Below are 21,143 nucleotides of genomic sequence, written 5' to 3' on the forward strand. Positions count from 1 at the left end.
AATGATGGAAGCTGAATCAAGTGTTATGCAAGCGCAACAGCAGGTGGAAAGATCACAGGTCAGGGGTGAGATAAGGCAGGGCTTGAGGTGACTCGCCTCCAGTGCTTTTTTCTTAAAAAAATGTTTAGGCGTACTCTCATTTTCCTACTCATATTGAAATACAGCCCCTCAATGAGGCCAAACTTAGGTTCACAAAATGTTTAGGGGTATGCGCATCCCTGCATCCCCCCAGGAAAGAAAAGCACCGCTCACCTCTATACCTGGTTTTAAGCAGCACAGGAAAATAGATTTCTCCCACTTGTATCACATAGGATAATGCTTCACTATGATGCCACAAAACACTGCTGTCACAATGGTGTAAATCTTTAGCAGTCGGATGCCCAAAATAGATAACAGACTTTTTTGATGTCATCGTTTTTAGGGGTAGAAAAGCCCTTTTCTTAAGCACTAGCTAAAGGTGCAAAGTCTTGAGTTACGTTCAGATGTAGCAGGACTGTCTGGCAGGTCGAAGTTCACAGTGTTTTTGACACGTCTCCATGCCGTTGATTTGGTTACTGTTCATTTTTGCCTGATGAGGTTAAAGTACAAGATATACGTTATCTTGAAATTCTGCTGGGGTAGTAAGAGAGGGATGGCCATAAAACGTAAGAGCATTCTATATCGTTTCCCCAAGACTATATCACTTTTCACACAAGGGTTTTTAAAGGTATGGACAGTGGCTGCTGCCTTGCACCAGTCAGAGTCATCCATCCAGGGCCGGCTCAAAGCAAGGCTGGGTGGCGTAGGGCACCGGGCCGCCAGGGGGGTGCCGCTGTGCGCTGTACCCGCCAGACAGGCACGGTGAGAAATGTGGCCGGGGGGGGGCGCCAGAGCGATCTTCGCACCACGGCGCCCGGGCACCCGATATGCTTAAGACGGCCCTGCATCCATCTAGCCCAGAATGTCTACTCTGACTAGCAGCAGCTCTTCAGGGTTCAGACAGAGGTCATTCCATCATCTGATCCTTTTTAGATTGGAGATGCCATAGATGGTACCTAGGATTTCTTGTATGCATTTTACTGTGAGAAAACCAAACATTCATTCCCCCATGAATTTGTCTAAAGATTTTTTCATGTCATCATGTTCTGGAGGACAATTTTCAAGTGGAAAAAAATATTCCACATTGTTGTTGTTTTCTCTCTCCACTCAGGTTAAAAACTTCTACTCCTATGAAAATGAACCTGCTGTTATTCAGAATCTCAAGAGAGGCCTGGCTAGTTTGTTTCAGATACAGATGAACTCTGGGACTGTCAATGAGGTACAGCATCATGTTATGCAAGCTGCACAATCTCTCAAATGTCCACTGCTAGTATGAAATACAGCATAATACAGAAGCAAATGTGTTATGGAATCAAAGAGCTAATCGCAAGGCAGTTAATAACCTCTGCCTAAGGGCCAGTCACAAGGGACCCAGGTGGCGCTGTGGGTTAAACCACTGAGCCTAGGGCTTGCTGATCAGAAGGTCGGCGGTTCGAATCCCTGTGACGGGGTGAGCTCCTGTTGCTTGGTCCCAGCTCCTGCCAACCTAGCAGTTCGAAAGCACGTCAAAATGCAAGTAGATAAATAGGAACCGCTACAGCGGGAAGGTAAACGGCGTTTCCATGTGCTACTCTGGTTTGCCAGAAGCAGCTTTGTCATACTGGCCACATGACCTGGAAGCTATACGCCGGCTCCCTCAGCCAATAATGCGAGATGAGCGCGCAACCCCAGAGTCGGTCACGACTGGACCTAATGGTCGGGGGTCCCTTTACCTTTACCTTTACCTTTACATCAATCTCGGAAATGCAACTCAGCAACATGTGAACAAGTGTATGCTTGATGGTTTTAGTTCCTTAATTTTTGTGTGTGTTGTGTGTGTGTGTGTGTGAAGTTTTAAGACCCATATGGATTTTATTGTATTGGTGTCAATATCATGTCTACATTGGCCCTGACATTCTGGCCCAGAGGCTTTTAGGTATTCCAATGTGATAACACTTTTGCCATTTTTTAATTGATTATTATTTAAATTTTCTAGGTGGATATTTCCGGCAGATGTGATGTTACTTACCGGGCTCATGAAAATGAAATCACTAAAATTAAAGCCTTGAAATCTTGTAAATTAGAACGGACAGGATTTACCAGCCACAGTCAGGTATAGTATGGATAATGTCTTCAACACATACTGTAGGCATCGTGTTGAGTTATGAAACACAAGGAGCAGTGATGTTTTAGTTGTGCAGCTGGCCTGTTATTAAACACTTCCTCGCGAGTCAGACCATGGAGCCATCTTTCCCAGTGCTATGAATAGTTCACCAATCTTAATCCTGATATAAGAATCACTTTGGTGGATCCCACCAAAGTCCAGGCAAACACTTGGCCAACACTTCATCTTTAATTACATTAAATCACAATTGTTCATAAAGTCACTACACATGCAGCTATACTGTAATTATTGTCATGACACATGCAACCGTGATGTAGTACATATCTAGCATACCATAGCTATGTTTTGGCATGTTTTGTGCTGGTTTTGTTTCTGTATTTCCTGGTCCTAACAAAATTATATTTCAGCTCTTTGACATCAGCCAAAAATCAGTTTCTGCCACAACCTATGTGCTGGAGGACACTTTTATTAAATCAGTGCGGGCAGAAGAAAATCACATTTTGAACGTGAATATTCAGCGAGCAATTGATGCGAAAGTGGTTTCGAAGTAAGCTGGCTTGTTTGACTATTTTGCAGAACATGCTTAGTGGCGAAATGATATGTTTTATAGCCTGCTGCCCTTTGCTGACATCCCAAGCGCCGTGAACTAAAGCAAATGCACCTGTACTTTGAAAACCATTTAGTATTATATGAAAGTTAAGAGTAGACTAACATAATTCGATCATTGCTTTCATCGGTCTGTTATATTTGCATTTCTTACATTTGCTCAGTCATTGGCAGTAAATGTCATACTCCATGTTACAATTTAAAGAGCCACGTCATCTTGGAGTCAATGAGGGCCCCCCTCCCACTTTAAACTGAGTTTCTTGGAATGCTGCAGCTGAACCTAATGTCTAAGTGCTCACTTGTATGATATGGCATGTCACTGAATATAGAAACAGTCTGCTTATTGCCATCACTTGGCTATAGAAAGCTTTGAATGTGAAAGTCTTTAAGTCCCTACTTACTCATGGTGACATGAAGTAATGCATGCAGTAATAATTACAAGCTACTGTTTGGGATGGAATTGGGGATATATATTAAGGCGGCCATCTGCAGGAAAGCCAGGGCTTTTGAACCTTTAATAGCTTGCATGACACATTATGCCTATTGAAATTCCCTCTTCTACAAAACTATTAGCACAGCTATTAAAGGTAGAGGAGTCGCGTTTTCTCTTGCATCTGGCTACCTGGATATGTCTTCAAGTTGCAACCAAGATGTAAAGCTCTGTTTCAATATGTGTACCTAACAGGCAGAAACTGGAACTGAAGTCAACTGAAGCTGGCCCAAGAATGATGGCTGGGAAGCAAGTTGCTAAGATTATCAAGGCTCTGGATTCAAATTACGTTGCAATTTCACTTGCAGCAGAGCCTGTCTCGGATGAATGCAAAAGTTGCCCCACAGTAAGTAAATAAAAGAGCAAGCTGTGTTCGCCTTAAGTTCACGTTGATAAGTAAAAGCATAACACTCCTTGAAAGCAAATTATTGTTTACCAAGATGTTAGTGCGATATTAGATTTGTAATTTTCGAACACAGACATTTTCAGATTTCTCGAATATTCTACAGCAACTTGGCTGACCCCATGACACCACAGCAACACATTAAGGCATGTTACATTGTTTTATCAGTCAGTGTTATCTGCCTTAATTACTGTTAGAATCAGGTTTCACAGATGTTATGCTTGCTACTAATATGCATTTTTAATGGGGCGAGAAATGTCCCCATCTGTGAATGCCAAAGCTATGATACAGTGCAGCTGAACTGTGGTATAATATTTGAAAGATCTTGTGGAAGAAATGGCTGTAATTCTAAAGAGCCATCCCTCATCCCATTGAAGTCTTAATTGGGCTGTGTTTGACCTGAATGGCAGGTCAATAAGGGTTTACACACAGTGTTGAATGTGTCATCTGTAGTGATGTGTAAGGGTGTTTTTTTTTGTACTGTTGGGCGGGGGGCAAGTCCATTATGAATCAGAACCACCTGACCACATGACATAGAGAGGGAGATTTTAACCGTTTCCCTTACCTGCCATAACCCCAACAAAATTCCTCTTGTGCCGTCATCAGCAACAGAAAAACACACACCTCTTATCGGCATCAGTGCTTCCCAATAGTTGTGTTAAGAGCGGCTTTATTACTGTTGGAAAGTTGTTATTGTAAGCAGCCCTGTGCTTCATATAGGGAGGGGATTTGATTAGGTTATTTGACAAATACTGTTGTAGTGTGTCTTTTTGCACTCAGCTGCATGCTTAGTTTGCTGTTTAAAACTACAGTGGTACCCCTAGTTGCGGACTTAATCCATTCCGGGGTGCCATTCGCACCCCAAAAAGACCACAACTAGAGCGCCTCTTCTGTGCATCGAGCGCTTCTGCGCATGCACGAAGCACGCAGATCGCTTCTGCGCATCCGCGTGTGGCAAACCCGGAAGTAAACACTTCTGGGTTTGCCGAGTTCGTAAGGTGAAAGTCCGTAACAAGAGCGGAACACAACTAGAGGTACCACTGTATGGAAAAGCTGGACCAAGGTATTATTAAATAAGTAGAAGAGGCCTTCTGCTTGTCCTTGTCACCTTCTTGGTGACTTCTTGTGCCAGCTGGTACCTTCTGTTCAATTGTTCTGTCTAGTATAATTACAGCCATACTGGGGCCTCACAGAGGGCTGTAAGGGGAAGGGGGGCATAATCAGATTGTTATGGTAAACCTAAAGGAGCTCTTCGTATTAGCTCTGGTTTCCCACTGGTTACTGTACTTTACTGTAAGTGCTATGAAAAGATTGGGGTTATAAATAGAGTGTGGTATTCAGAGGGACAATAATAGTATCCAGCAGTTGCATATCTCAATGCGTATATTAATATCACTCTGTTATGGCATGTAGCAAAGCCTTGCATATACCAAAGTCCCACATCTTCCCTCTTCGTCAGCGTTTCTTAAATGTTTTGAACCCTGCTCCAATTCCACCCTGCTTCTGAGTGTATTCTACTTTACGGGATCCCAGTATAAGATGAGATTCAGAGAGGTGCATGTGGAACGCCCCATGGACATGAGGGCTTTGGAGGACCTACCTTGGTCCTTCCAAGTGTTTCATTGGAAACTTAGAAAGTTGATGCCTCTGGGTCCCTACTGGGTTGCTACTAAGCAAAGGAAAAGCAATCACAAAGTCACAAAGCAAACAGCAAGGGAAGATGTCTGAGAGCAGGGCTGGATCTAGACATGTCAAAGAAGTGATTCAGTTAAACACGCTGCAAACTCATACAGGGGGATTTGGTAGGGAAAGACAGGACTCCACAGCGCCATCTCGAGTCACAGTGTTATATCACATATACAACACATATAAAACACTTTTTCTTTACCAGCCTAGCTGAGTCCCAGGACAATTTTCTCCCTTTCCCTGCACCACTTGATTCAAGGAAGCAGGTTAGGATCATAGCATTTGCCTTCTGAAGCCAGCTAAATCTGCTTATAGCTTTTCAAAAGGAATGAACTTATGAATGCATGAAGCTTTTATGTGCAGTCAGACTACCGACCCATCTATTCCAATGTTGTCTATTCTGATTGGCAGCAACAACAACAACAACAACAACAATCATAATAAAAACCCTGCTACCTGTTCCTTTTATCAAACTGACTTTGGGTTCGAACTGGTAGAGCATGGCATCCCATAGGATTAGATTTAAGTATCCTGACAGCAAACAAAACAACAGCTGGTAGCCTCACATAATTTCTGGGCCAGATCCAGTCCCACCATCCTGTTTCTCAGCTGGTGACTGCAGAACCTTGCTTGAGGCATTGGGGATGTGGAAAGAAAGGAGTTTGGATGCCCCCACAGTGTTCCTATAATCAAAAGAGCACTTGGATCAAAGGGAAATCAGTGGAACTGTGTGTCAATAAGGCAAGGGTGTGTCCACAGCAGGGAGCCAAGCCAACCAGTTCTGTCTTGGTTGCCAGTAATCAGATGCTGCTGTAACTGTAGCCATGTAAGCCAGAGTTTGCTCGCCTACCAGCGAAGCATATCTATAGTGTCAGATATAAATAACATGGCTACATTTCAGAATTTTGGGTTGTCCATAGTTGCACTGGACAGGTGATAGCCTCCAGGGGTGGTGGAACGACCCATTTCACAGTTTCCTTGAACAACTCTGGTCTAGATGTATGAAATTACAAAGCCCATAAAAAGGGTGAAAGGACACACTGAAAACTGTGAGATGAAACACCACAATGGAAAACAGTGTCATTTATTTGTGAGTTCATCTATCCTTCCACAGTATGTTGTGGTTTTTACATTTTTTTGTGGTTTTATATTTTTATTATATATAAAATACGGATTACAAACACAAGTCCCCAAGTTCACAGTATATTGTTGACCATTCTAAGCTTCACTAAAGCCCTGTTGATCATTGTGCTGCACATTAATAGAGAGGTTGGAGAATTCTGATGGGAATGGGAACAGAAATCATCACTTATTTGTCCCAAGTCTGAGACAGACATCAATCCAGCACATACAATCTGTATTTGCAATTGATGCTTTCAGTCTGCAAACAATACATAATTGGTTATATGCAGACCCGTCTTACCCATAGAGGCTAGTGGCGCAGGGCGCCAAGTTCTGGAGGGCACCAGGCAAGAATCTGGGGAACATTGAACGAGCGCACTGAGTGAACGAGTGAGCGCTGCTCCCGCCGAGCGTTGGCTCGTTTTTTCCTTTTTAGCCTGCAGGCGCTGAATTCTGCGGGGCACCAGAAGGCTAAAAGGGAAAAAATTGAGCCGACGCTCAGCAGGAGCAGTGCACACGACCTCACTCACTCGGCACAGGCCTGCTCGTTCAGTGTGCTGCCTGCTGTGGCCACCCCAGCACGAAGTGGCCAGCTGAGCCGGGAGGCGCCACGTCCGGCCTCCCCCTCTTCCCCGCTGGTTGATCCACCCTCCAGCCGCTGCCTGCCCCTCCTCCAGCCCTAAAAAAAGGTTGACAACTCTGGGAAAGGGGGCGCGCCGAAGGGATCTTTGCACCATGGCGCGTATATGTTTAAGACGGCCCTGGTTATATGACCTCCCCCCCCCAATTTGCATTACATTTCCTTTGCATTGAATGGGGTACGATAATGTAATGACAGTGTAATTTACATAATTAAGTACTTAAGTTATGTAAGTTATGTAATTTTGCCATAGTGGATAGTGGGACAAACTGTAGTTTTTGGGGCAAGGTGAGCAAATGGAAACAGTGCTGTGTGTTACAAATACAGAATGGAAAATGATGCCTCCTTGCACATTAGTGACCACCATTTGAGATTAATAGTCTCCACCTGTGTTCTGGGTCATTAATACACCCCTGCTGAGCATTAATCCACAGGAAATAGCCTCCACCTCACTCATAGTAATTACCTAATGGTTCAGCTACAATTTATGGAAGATGAACTCAGTACTACTGAAATTGTAGGGCTATTTGTGGTTGCATCATCTGCTATTTCTTCACAACACGGACCCTATGGAGATAGGATATTTTAGCAAAGGCTGAGCTGGTATTAATGTGGTTTCCCAATGAAGAGAGCTGAAATAAATATTGTTGAGGGAAAACAGCTGCACCTTTCCCGAGGAATGCTATAGATAATGTTAGATAACAGAAGTGGAGGCATGGCATGTGAGAGCAGGGGCCAAAATACCCGCTCTGTTGCTTTGTGGAAGGTTGCTTGAAATGTCAAAGCTCAACCTTCTGTTTTTCTCATGATTGATTTTTTTTTCTATGTTTTTAGCTGTTATTTTTTTATCTGTAAGTCTCCTTGAGTCCTCAGGGAAGAAGGCACATTTAAAATGTTGATTGGCATCTAGGCAGTATATAGTTCATAATTTCTGCAGGGCAGTGGAAATCTCTTGCTGTGGCACTAGCTCCGTGCAACATGGATAGTTCACCCCAGTGCTTGGCGTGCGGAGGGGACTGGTTTATTTCTTTTGAATATTCTTATATATTTAGGTCCTGCTTATTCTATATAAACTAATGGATAACAAACTGCACCTAGCGATAGCATAAAACACAACATTTTATAGGATACTAAAATGCTCATTGTGTTGAAATAGTATACAAACAAATGGCAGCATCAAAAAAAGATAAAAAGATTTATGTACAGGTATCTGTCAGTCATCACCCCAAGGTGCAATGAGCTGAAGTAAGACTTGCTGTCCTTTGAAAGCCAAGCAAATGTGGAATTGGGCTGAAAAAGCATGGAATCACCACTACAGAATAGGTCATGTGTATTGTATCTATTTACTATACGTATTTTTCGCTCCATAGGACGCACCTAGTTTTTAGAGGAGGAAAACAAGAATATTTTTTTTTTGCTTTCTTGAATTGTCCTAGGCATAGCAGCCAACTCCTAGAGGCCTTGGTGCCTTTGCCCCCCCCCCTTAAATATTTGAGGAAGCATCTTTTGCAAAGGGGGAAAGCTCCATTTTTTAGGATCAGCTCAAAGTTGCTGAGTTTCCTTGCAAAGGGAAAGAATCCTGTTTTATGGGGTTCAACTCACAGTTCTGCAGCTTCTTCTATGGGAAAGGAAAGGGACCTATTTCTACAGTTTCCAGATAGATAATCTAATCAGCCAGTCACATGTCTCCCTCTGCAGACAACAACTGAGGCCTAGGCAGGGGCCAGGAGGGGCCGGGAAGGGAGCTAGCTCTCTTATTTCCCTCCCAGATCTCTTGCAATCAGCTGCTGAGCAGGTTCCTTTCAGCTCATTCCCTCTTGTTAGCCTTTAGCTCTTTCTTTAAAAAAAAAAAAGCACGATCTGCCTTTAGCCTCTGGGCAATTCGGCTCCAGGGACCACACATTCACTCCATAAGACGCACAGAAGTTCATCTTATTTTTAGGAGGAAAAAAGTGGGTCTCATGGAACGAAAAATACCTTACATCTAAAGGCCACCCCCCCCCCCAGTATTTGCTTTCTCGTTGCCTCCCAATTAGTTCTATGGAAGACATGGGACAGGCTGCAACAATAAGGTATAGGGAGACTAATGTGCTAAAGTTGTCCCTTTCATTTCAGCTACTGTCAGAAAACATGCAGTTGTGTTTTTGACCTGTTGAGATCAGCACATAGAAATACTAGCCAGTGGGGAAGATTTACCACCAGTTTTCTCCATTTTTTGGCAGCTCACTCAGCAGTGGAAGACTATCCGGTCACAGATGGAACCCGAAAACCTTTCCAAAGCCGATGCTGTGAAAGGATTTTTGTCTTTCATTCAGAACTTGAGGAAAGCTACGACAGAAGAGATTCTTCAGATTCTGAGAAGTGAAAGCAACGTGGAAGTCCTGTGAGTTTCTGGGAACCTATTTTTCAATCTCTAGCATATCCATCTTAAATGTGCGAATACACAGAAGGAGAATTAACATGTTCATTCAGGTTTATCTACCTAGGTGGAATCTACACAAACATAAAAACGCTGTGAAAATGCTTTTTTAAAAAGCATTTTGAATACATTGAATTTTTCATAGCTCACTGTCGGCATCTAGTGTCACATTTGTATATTGCACTTTACAACACATTTATAACATTTTATTTGCAGCTGTGTAGTTGAGTCCCTAAGCTACAACACCTAATACTTTCTTCTCTTTGGCGTTAGCAGAAAATTAAAGCACTGTTGTAGGGGCCTTGCTTCTATAATAACCTTCGGCACAGTGTTCAGGCCTGCAGATCCTTTAGAAACCTCTGTGGATTGATGTAGATGCAGTGTCTCCAATTTCATCAGGGCATTTAAGAGACTGGAAGTAGGATGTGGAATTGCAGCAAACCTTCATTTCCAAGCAACAGCGTCTCAACCACAGTGACTGCTTAAACAAGCTCTTTTTAGCCAGGCTTCAATACTCTGCTTTTAAATCCAGCTTCAAACCCTGGTTAAGTAGGTTGTGTTGTTTAGTCGTTTAGTCATGTCCGACTCTTCGTGACCCCATGGACCATAGCACGCCAGGCACTCCTGTCTTGCACTGCCTCCCGTAGTTTGGTCAAACTCATGTTCGTAGCTTCGAGAACACTGTCCAACCATCTTGTCCTCTGTCGTCCCCTTCTCCTAGTGCCCTCAATCTTTCCCAACATCAGGGTCTTTTCCAAGGATTCTTCTCTTCTCATGAGGTGGCCAAAGTATTGGAGCCTCAGCTTCACGATCTGTCCTTCCAGGGAGCACTCAGGGCTGATTTCCTTAAGAATTGATAGGTTTGATCTTCTAGCAGTCCATGGGACTCTCAAGAGTCTCCTCCAGCACCATAATTCAAAAGCATCAATTCTTCGGCGACCAGCCTTCTTTATGGTCCAGCTCTCACTTCCATACATCACTACTGGGAAAACCATAGCTTTAACTATACGGACCTTTGTCGGCAAGGTGATGTCTCTGCTTTTTAAGATGCTGTCTAGGTTTGTCATTGCTTTTCTCCCAAGAAGCAGGCGTCTTTTAATTTCGGGACTGCTGTCACCATCTGCAGTGATCAAGGAGCCCAAGAAAGTAAAATCTCTCACTGCCTCCATTTCTTCCCCTTCTATTTGCCAGGAGGTGATGGGACCAGTGGCTATGATCTTGGTTTTTTTGATGTTGAGCTTCAGACCATATTTTGCGCTCTCCTCTTTAACCCTCATTAAAAGGTTCTTTAATTCCTCCTCACTTTCTGCCATCAAGGTTGTGTCATCTGCATATCTGAGGTTGTTGATATTTCTTCCGGCAATCTTAATTCCTGCTTGGGATTCATCTAGTCCAGCCTTTCGCATGATGAATTCTGCATATAAGTTAAATAAGCAGGGAGACAATATACAACCTTGTCGTACTCCTTTCCCAATTTTGAACCAATCAGTTGTTCCATATCCAGTTCTAACTGTAAGTAGGTAACCTGGTTGAAGTTAAACAGGATAAATATTAGTGCTGATTTGTCAACCATTGTTAAGGCGGGGGTGTGGAATGTAATTAGCCGCTGGGTTTCTTTATAATGTTAGAGACTGAGGTGACATTTGAGCTATCCTCATGCAATAAACAGATTGGAGATGCCATAACCATCACTCTGCCAAAAAAATATGCCTTACAATAAATAATTGCTATTTTTTTTAATCCCTTCCCTTTTCATGCAGTCCCCAGTTAGTTGATGCTGTAGCCTCTGCACAGACCTCAGCCTCTCTGAAAGCTATGCTGGATTTCCTGGATTTCAAGAACAAGAGTGGATCTGTCCTTCAGGAGAGGTTCCTCTATGCCTGTGGATTTGCTTCTCATCCCAACGAGTTACTACTCAGATCTCTAATTGTAAGTCTCAGGGGTAGTAAAGGGAACATTTGTTTACAGAGCAAGAATCGTGTTCAGAAAAGAAATTGCCCAATCTTTCAGAATAGCTGAAGATGAGCTCATGAAAGTGTGGACAGAGAAAAGCTTTTATCCCTCTCTTGTCGCACTAGAACTTGGGGACATCCAGTGAAGTGCAATGTTGGAAGAAAAGTACTTTTTCACACAGCATATAGTGAAACTCTGGAATTCACTCTCACAAAGGATCTTAGACAAATTCATGGAGAATAATGGTCTCAATGGCTATGAGCCATGATGCCCGGGTTCTACCTCCACTGTCAGAGGCCGTATTTATTTGTTTGACAGTTGCACCTTAATTGCAGTTGCCTCTGAATGGAGACTCGGTACAATGAAACTAAAAACATGTTAATGCAGTCTGCCTCTGAAAGCCAATTGATGGGAATCACAAGGGAGGAAGAGTCTTGCTGTGCTGAGCTTCTCCTGCAGACTTCTCAAAGGCATCTGGTTGGCCACTGGGAGAACAGGATGCTAGACTAGATGGGCCATTGGCCTGATCCAGCAGTCTCTTCGTACATTTTAAAAACAAGACCATAAGGCTGGTATATTATGTACTTAACATGGAAGCAAACCCCATTGAACTCAGTGCTCTGATTTAGCCCTCGTGTTTCTGTACCACAAGCCTCACTTTCAACTGAAACAATAGCAAGCATGTGTACTCTTGTGAGTGGACCTGCCTTATAAAGCAGTAAAGGTAAAGGGACCCCTGACCATTAGGTCCAGTTGTGGACAACTCTGGGGTTGCGGCGCTCATCTTGCTTTACTGGCCAAGGGAGCTGGCATACAGCTTCCGGGTCATGTGGCCAGCATGACTAAGCCGCTTCTGGTGAACCAGAGCAGCGCACGGAAACGCCGTTTACCTTCCCGCTATCTACTTGCACTTTGACGTGCTTTCAAACTGCTTTCAAACTGCTAGGTTGGCAGGAGCTGGGACTGAACAATGGGAGCTCACCCCGTCTCAGGGATTCGAACCGCCGACCTTCCGATCGGCAAGCCCTAGGCTCTGTGGTTTAACCCACAGCGCCACCTTGTGAAGCAGTAGGTTGGGCTAATTATTTGCAATGGGAAGCAATTCAATATGTCATTTACCCCTTTTCGTCCAGCAGATTGCCTGCAGCTCTTCATGGAGATATTTTCACGATGGCTGTTCGGCTATTGCACATGGTGTGGCTGGGAAATGAGTTCCTTTTCAATAAGGAACTCTGTTTTCTACAACCAAACCTCAGAGTGGAACATAAAAGCACCTGAGATTGGTCTGAAACACCAACAGCTTTTCCTGGGAAGGGATAATCCTGTGGGAAAGGGAACCCAGTGAAACACATCTGAGGGGGGGGGGTCAAATATACTGTACATCCAAGAGTCAGGGTTAAGCGGCAGAGACCAATAATGTCTTTTCTTCTTCATCATATAACAGAATACATATAACAGCCAGATCGGGAGCAGCGAAATCCGAGAAACAGTTGTCATCGTTATTGGGGCCCTCATCAAAAAGCTTTGTGACAAGGGAGGCTGCAAACTGCCTGTATGTGTTTTCTTTTGGGTGTTGGAAACAAAAGCAAAACTGTGCACATATGAAGCTCCATCCAAGCTTTATCTTTGCCCACTTCCATCTTTCTGGCTTCTTTCATAATGCTCCTTACATCTGGAAGAGCCTTTCAATATTTATGCCCCAAGCCAACTCCCCGCTCATGAAGCATTTCTTTCTCAGAACTGTTCTCGAATCATCCTTATTTTGCCTTACCTGCTCCTTCTGTGTAATTCACCTGTTCCTTCCTCGGACCTCTCTCTTGCTTGTCTATCCCACTTTTATCCATCTGATGAAGGCTGCAAATCCTCTGAGGTGAAGAGATCATGTCACTTCCATATTCTGTACAGCAACACAGCACACTGGTATTGGTTTACATAAAACCTAATATTGTATCAGCAGCAACAATAGCTTTTGCTCTCATGGGCGTCTCTTCCCATCACTGCCACCACTACCCCCTCCCTAAATGGTAGACCTACTTGATTCTTTGCAGTGATCTCAAGGCTGGGAGCTGTGTTAATAATAGTGAGTATATATTGCTAGATTTTATGGAATCCAGCAAGGAGCTCATGCTATCATCTATCTATCTATCTATCTATCTATCTATCTATCTATCTATCTATCTATCTATCTATTAATCTAATCTATCTATCTATCTATCTATCTATCTAATTATCTATCTACAGTGGTGCCTCGAATTACGAATTTAATCCGTTCGAAGGCACCTTCATAGGTTGAAAAATTCGTAAGTCGAAAAACGCCATTGGAAACACGATTTCCCATAGGAATGCATTGAAAACGGACAAATTCGTAAGTTGAAGCAACCCTATCTAAAAATTCGTAAGTCGAAAAATCCGTATCTAAAACCGCCGCAGTTTTTTCCCAGATGTCGAGACATTCATAAGTGCACGGCCATTACCCCCATTCGTAAGTCGAAAAATTCGGTTGTCGAGTCGTTCGTAAGTCGAGGTACCACTCTTTTCTATCTATCTATCTATCTATCTATCTATCTATCTATCTATCTATCTATCTATCTATCATCTATCTATCTATCTATCTATGTGCTATACTCCTAGGTGTAATTTTGCCAGATTTCCCAAGTATCACTATCATTGATTTACTACCCAATCACATGGATTCCCCACCCCACCCCCGCTGCCCCCTCATTATAACAGTGTTTTAGGAAGTTTCTTGTTTTCTTTCCAGGCTGTTATGGAAGCCAAGAAGCTGATCTCTGGAGGTTTGAACAGGGCAAAGACGGCTGATGACGTGAAGGTCTACCTTCTGGCATTGAAGAATGCCGTTTTGCCTGAAGCTATTCCAGACCTTCTGAAATACGCCGAGTCGGGAGAGGGCCCCATCAGCAATGTTGCTGTTTCTGCCCTGCAGAGATATGAGCATTCTTTCATTACCAGTGAGGTAAAATAAAAGAAAGTTGCCCAAAGAGAAGATGGTGCAGGTGGACATTTCAAATAATAAGTGTTTCTCCCTGTCTGAAAGTCCCTCATTTAAATATCAGGTGTTTCTAAGTAAGATAAATATTCCATTGTGTGGAATATTCCAGCCAGTGGGGTGTAGTGGTTAAGAGCGGTAGACTCGTAATCTGGTGAACCGGGTTCTCGTCTCCGCTCCTCCACATGCAGCTGCTGGGTGACCTTGGGCTAGTCACACTTCTCTGAAGTCTCTCAGCCCCACTCACATCACAGAGTGTTTGTTGTGGGAGAGGAAGGGAAAGGAGAATGTTAGCCGCTTTGAGACTCCTTTGGGTAGTGATAAAGCGGGATATCAAATCCAAACTCTTCTTCTTCTCTTCATTATCTTTTTATTATTATTCTATGTCCTGAAGAGTCTGGAAAGACAATTTTGAAAGGAACCCCAAAGTCTTTCCCATAAGCCTCATTGACAGATATTTGGGGGGCATAGGCAAGGTAACACTAGGTCCTTGTCCTCTACCCTGGACAAGTGAGCAGGATTTGCATTGTAGGAGACATTTCCCCATCTATCCTTCTGCATATCACAACAAACTGTTAAATGCTATCTCAATTCCTGTTTATAGCCCTAAAATGCATGAGGCTCTTTCTAGAAGGGGTGAAAAGAAGAATTAGGTGGGAATTTTATCTATCACTCACTCTTACAGCTTCCAGGTTAGACTCATGACTCACATGATTTCCCATCACCCCCCCCACCTCCCAGAACAAGCTGCATGTCAGTCAGAAATTCTTCCTGATTATACTTTCACATCCAGTCAGGGGCTGGAGGAGTCCCATTGTTTTGGACTGGTTCTGGTATAACATTCGTGAACTTGTATATTGTTCCTTGAGAAGCCAGCCCACTGATCTGTTCTTATTTGTTGGTGATATACTTCCTTTTCCTGCTTCCGTTATGCTGCCAGTTACGTACAGGTGATGAAACTTGACCAGATTGTGTCCCCGTTAGGTGAAGAAAACCATGAACAGGATTTATCACCAGAACCGTAAAGTTCACGAGAAGACGGTACGCACCACAGCAGCTTCCATCATCTTCAGCAACAATCCTTCCTTCATGGAAGTAAAAAACCTCCTGCTCTCTATTGGAGAGCTGCCTCTGGAAATGAATAAGTACATGCTTTCGCTAATCCAGGACATTCTACGTTTTGAAATGCCTTCCAGGTATATCAAGTTTCTTTTGTTATTTATGTATCTCCACTTGCCTGTGCATAGTGTTGTTTCAGGGCAAAGGCAACAGCAGCATTTGGTGGGGTGGGGGTTGTACTGGAAGCACTTTCACCATGTTCAGTATAAATCCACCTTTTTAGACACCGGGGGGGGGGGGAACTCAGGAGAAACTGCAAAGTATTGAGGCAAAAATATCTATCTGGTATTCCTTATTAGTTAATTTTTCCTAAAAGAAGGAAAAGACCCTTAGCAGATCTAATGTTTAAAATAATGTCATTATCCTTCTCTTTATTGGTAGACTACAAAAAATACATTGAGGTGTTAATTTTTCATTTCTATTGTTTTTATTATTATGCTAGAAAATCCAGGATCTTTGGCCTAGAGCACTTGTGGCAATGGCACATTTGCTGCCTCCCTCAAGCCTCCTCACCACATCTGAATATTCCTATAATTGTTATTCCTTTACTGTCCTTTTAACCAGTTAATTTCTTACATAAATAAGCAACTTCATCTAACAATTTCCTCCAATGGTTCTTATGTAGTGATTAGAACTTTACAGAATCATCAGTGTTTTCAGCAACTTTTGTGTTAAGACCTTTTGCAATCTTGTAGGCCAATATAATAGTAGCATTTTTATCTTCTGGTTTTGATTACACTACTCAAGCAACACGAACCTTCCCATTTGTTGCATGTTGCCATTTGTAGAAGATATTTAGTTTTCTGATGGTTAAGGACATTTGTTTGTGTTTCAGCAAAATGATCCGCAAAGCTCTGAAGGATATCTCCATCCATAACTACGACCGATTCGCGAAAACAGGTTCTTCCTCAGCTTTCTCGGGTTACCTAACACGTAAGTGGCTAACAAACTAGATAGCAGATTTTAATTACATTTCTCGACACTCAGTTTCACCAGAAATCATTACAGCTTGTCTCTCTGTTTAATCAAGGTACTCCGGATGTGTCATCCACCTATAGCCTTGACATACTCTACTCTGGCTCTGGAATCTTAAGAAGAAGTAACCTGAATATCTTTCTTTTCAATAAATACGCTCAACTTCATGCCAGCCAGGTAAGTCCCATGCGCTACTAGAGCAAAAAAAGTATAAGTGTGCAGCTTGGACATAATGTGGTTGCTCCTTTATACCATACCGTGAACCAATGTGCTGTAACAGCTGGTGGGTTGAGCCCCTCAAATGGAAATGCAAGAAGCTGCCTTATAGTTTAGGGTCAGACTATTGTCTAGGTCAGAATCCTCTGTTGTGACTGGCAGAGCCTTTCCAGAGTTTCAGGCAGAGGTCTTTCTTATCAGCCTCCTAATCAGAGATGCAAGAGAATAAACCTGGGACATTCTGCCTGCACTCAGCTATGGCTCCCTTATCCAAGTGTTCCCTTATCCAAGGTTTTGTTATAGAAGTAGCATTACCATTTTTGTTCAAGCTTTTGTTTTTTGATGACAGTGGAGAGAGTGTTGTTGGACTCATATCCTGCTTGTGGAATTCCCTCAGTCTTCTGGTTGGACAAGATAGGAATAGATCATGGCCCTTTTGTCTGATCCAACGGAGGCTGTGTTTATATGTAACACTAAACCACAGTGTAGCCCTAAGTGGATGGACCTCCACAAGCCCAAGCCCATGTTCTTTCCCTGCCTCTTCCTCCTCCTGCTTAGTTCTCCCCCGCCCTCCTATGATGGCATTCAATTTCCTCAAATCCTTACTGTCTCAAACAAACCAGGCATCCTGTTGTAATCAATTTCAAACTAAGACCACTTCAAACTATGAGTTATCAGTTTGCTTTATTAAACACAGTTGTTTTTTAATCCAGAATTCCAGATTTGTAGATAACACTAAGATGACATTCAAGGAAAACCGGCAGTCATCTTGGCAGCTTTCCTCTGGTCACATTGGAGGTGTGCTACGCCCTGACTTTCTGAGGGCTCAGCCACTAGCATTGAACCATGATGATTTAGCATTACATGTGAACCAGTCTAGACAGCAAGTGTCCAGATGCAAAAGCGAACAGGCCTATTCCATCTAATAGTTGTGCAGAAGAAGGAATTTCAGCAGCTGCGGTTTTTCGCACCCTTGGACGAAAAAGCCACATTGATAAAACTTTCTGTGCAAAAGGAGCCATGCCATGCCTCTCTTTTGGACACCTAGATATAAAAGTCTGATGGCAAATTCTGCAGCTACCTTGTGGACTTTAAAGAGGTATGGATGGGATGTGCTTGCCTGCAAGTGGTCATCATTCATCATGCAAGCTGTGTGTTCCTATCTCCTTTTAGGTGGTGATTGAGGCTCAGGGCCTAGAATCCATCATAGCTGCATCTGCTGATGAAGGGGAAGAAAATCTAGAGTCCTTCGCTGGTGTGTCGCCGATCATGTTCGATGTTCAGCTTAGACCCGTTACCTTTTTCCAAGGGTATGGCGATCTCATGTCTAAAATGTTCTCAGCCACTGGAGACCCCATAAGTGTGGTGAAAGGACTCATCCTTCTGATGGATTACTCACAGGTGAGTTCTGCATACTGGGCAATTAAATAGCTTCCGTGCATAGATAATATCCTTTACTCCCCATTTGACATGCACTTATGGGGAGATCACAAGTAAGAACAATCAGAACTGCATTAATTTATTTTGGCTGCAATCCTGTGCACACCTATTTTGGAATAAATTCCATTGAGCTCCATAAGAATTGCTTCTGAGTAGACATGCATAGGGTTTGCTGTGGGCTTGTCCACACTTCTGCTTGTCCCTTGCCTAGGAAGAATGGGTCCAAGTAGTTTTCCGCTTGTCTCATGCTTTCTAGGCAGAAATCTGAGCGGTTTTGCCTTTTCCCTATTGCTTTCATCTCGAAAATCTGCTCTTTAGTGCTAAATTGAAGCAAAGCCTATCGGGAGTGTGAGAGGGGGATGGAGAATTGACATTTGCTCCAGTTCCGTGGGTTTCCCCAGAGAAAACAACAGGGAAAGTGGAAGTGTGAATGAGCCGTCTATATTCCCATCGGCGGGAAATGGGAGATGCTATCCTGCCATTAAATTATTCAGAGTCTACATGCAACCAACTGACAAATGCTAAGCTCAAATGCTTAAACTTCATCAAGAGGAGAAATCACTGACATTCATGGTTTCATAAAAAAAGAAACAAGCCACATTTTTTATAACCGTGCTTAGATGGGTTGTAACACAAGATACCATTTTATGTATCGCTGTTTTTTTCAAAATAAAAAAAATCCTTCAGTAGCACCTTAAAGACCAACTAAGTTTTTATTTTGGTATGAGCTTTCGTGTGCATGCACACTTCTTCAGATACACAGATACACAGGTTGTTTTTTTCAAGTGTTTTATTTCTTATTCACCATATGATTGCATATTCCTAAGTGCATGTAGCCACAGGGAAATGTCAGGTATTTTTCAACCCATGGCAATGCAATTTCCTGTAGCATTTGATTGTATTTCATTAAAATCTCATATGAATGAGTACTTTAAATCTCCCTTTTTGATATAAATCCCATTGCTGTGACTAACTGTTATTGAAAATCAGATGGAGTTATGACTCTAGGCTAAGATTCATATGTTTGTTTAGAAATATGCAGAGAGCCACCATTACCCAGTAAGGTTATGTCAAGTATCAGACGAGGACTGGGCCAACCTAGGTTCATATCCCTATTTAACCATGAAGCTCACTGGGTGGTCTTGGGTCAGAGAGACTCTTTTCCAGCTCAACGTACCTCACAGGGCTGCTGTAATGATTAAATAGGAGGGGGCAGTGGAGCAAGCCCCACCCCCAAAACACACACACACACACACACACGAGGAATCTCTGCCCTTTCCCCAGGACTAGAGCAGCTCCATGGCTAGTAACATGAAGCCACATTTATTTGCTTATATTTTGCAAATTTATAAATCACCTCATAGCATGAAGCCATGGGAGTGGTGTGCAGGATAAAAATAGAATAAAGCAGAAAAACACAAGCTCTAAAAGCAAATGAGCCCAATGTGCAGATTTGCTATTATTTAAAGCATCTTTAAAAATCTGTCTTGCTGAATTACAGTAAAAAACCTAGCCTTTCCCCCACTGGTTTTTTTTTTCTTTTTAAGCATAGGACAGTGAAGAAAAGTGCTCTTTTCAGTGCCATCTGCTTCTCCCATTTTATACACCTTCCATTTCGATGGGTCTTACTTCAGCGTAAATTGTGCATCGGATCTGGACACATCATGCCTTGTCTCAGGCCATGTTGTATGGCTATATTTAAAGTTAATCTGATTTCCAAGTCCTGTGAACTTTAAAATCTTGGCTGTCTATCAGCATTCAAATGAAATGACTTGCTCTGACCCTGAGCTATTATCACTTCCAAAATTGACTCAGTGCGATGGACTTCCAGTCCAGCTGTAAAAGATTCTGACAGCTGTAAGTCTCAGCCTTGGCAGAAAGCTCTGTGAATGCAACTATCTCCTCCTGCCTGCCCATAAAGCTGTATCTCCAACCAAATTCTGCAGGAAACCGCTTGGCACTTCTTGCAACAGCTCTTTTGCACAAATTCTTGCTGAAGGTGGCCGAATACTGGAGAGAAGTGGTTTCTTTTTTGTGCCTTCCCAACTCCCTCAAGAAGGCATAGAGAGAGCCTTGTGATTAGCAACCTCAATTTTTGCAGGCATTCAGATTACCTCATACAAGTGGGCGTTAATAATAATAATAATAATAATAATAATAATAATAATTTTATTATTTATCTTCTGCCCATCTAACTGGGTTGCCCCAGCCATTCTGGGTGACTTTCTGCAAGAAATGCTGAATTGCCTGGAGATGCATGTTTGTTTTTTAAAATGTCTCACTTTCCGCACAGCATTAACAGCATTCCCAAGAGATGCATTTCGGTCTGAAAGATGTCCCTAAGGCAACCCCTGGTGTGGTGGTCTCATGCTTATCTATGGTTACTTCTGCATTTAGCTGGCACTGCAAGACTTTCACAACCAGATGATAGGAATTTGTGAATGGTAGTTAGTAGCTGATGTACCTTTCTTACATAACTTTTCCCGAGCTGTGTGGGATTTCTGTGCCAGAAGCTGATGTTTCTTAAAAGCTGTTAGCGTTCCTGCAGCAGGTCAGGGGGGACGAAGATTGTCAGGAAGCCTGTGGAGAATTCTCCTATGTCTCTTAAATGCAATGTAGACAAGGACCGTAAAATCTATTTAAATCTGTAGGTTAAATATGCCCTTGACTTTAGCCCCATCACTTCACCCTGTTTCTGAAGCTAAGTCAAGAAAATCAAGACAGGTCTTTTAAATATTTCCATCCCTTCACATTCTGCTCTTGAACTCATGCTAAAACAGTAATGAGGTAAGCTTAAATAGTGCCCAAGCCAGGTAACAATAATTCAACAATAAAGAAGGACCTAATTCACAAACAAGTAAGCAATATCACAATAAAACCAGTTA

General features: G+C 42.8%; 1 protein-coding gene across 1 annotated transcript in view; it reads left to right on the forward strand.

The window, feature by feature from the left end:
* MTTP (microsomal triglyceride transfer protein) overlaps positions 1-21,143 on the forward strand; it is a 40,647-nt gene that overhangs the window by 12,150 nt on the left and 7,354 nt on the right. The window contains exons 4-15 of the mRNA XM_035112457.2: positions 1,190-1,297; positions 2,054-2,170; positions 2,590-2,729; positions 3,474-3,624; positions 9,352-9,512; positions 11,309-11,477; positions 12,946-13,053; positions 14,263-14,475; positions 15,493-15,704; positions 16,463-16,560; positions 16,658-16,779; positions 17,992-18,219. Of these exons, the coding sequence (XP_034968348.1) occupies positions 1,190-1,297; positions 2,054-2,170; positions 2,590-2,729; positions 3,474-3,624; positions 9,352-9,512; positions 11,309-11,477; positions 12,946-13,053; positions 14,263-14,475; positions 15,493-15,704; positions 16,463-16,560; positions 16,658-16,779; positions 17,992-18,219 (1,827 nt within the window). The remainder of the gene's footprint in view (positions 1-1,189; positions 1,298-2,053; positions 2,171-2,589; positions 2,730-3,473; positions 3,625-9,351; positions 9,513-11,308; positions 11,478-12,945; positions 13,054-14,262; positions 14,476-15,492; positions 15,705-16,462; positions 16,561-16,657; positions 16,780-17,991; positions 18,220-21,143) is intronic.

Source organism: Zootoca vivipara, chromosome 9 (assembly GCF_963506605.1).
Source record: "Zootoca vivipara chromosome 9, rZooViv1.1, whole genome shotgun sequence".
NCBI classification, from domain to species: domain Eukaryota; kingdom Metazoa; phylum Chordata; class Lepidosauria; order Squamata; family Lacertidae; genus Zootoca; species Zootoca vivipara.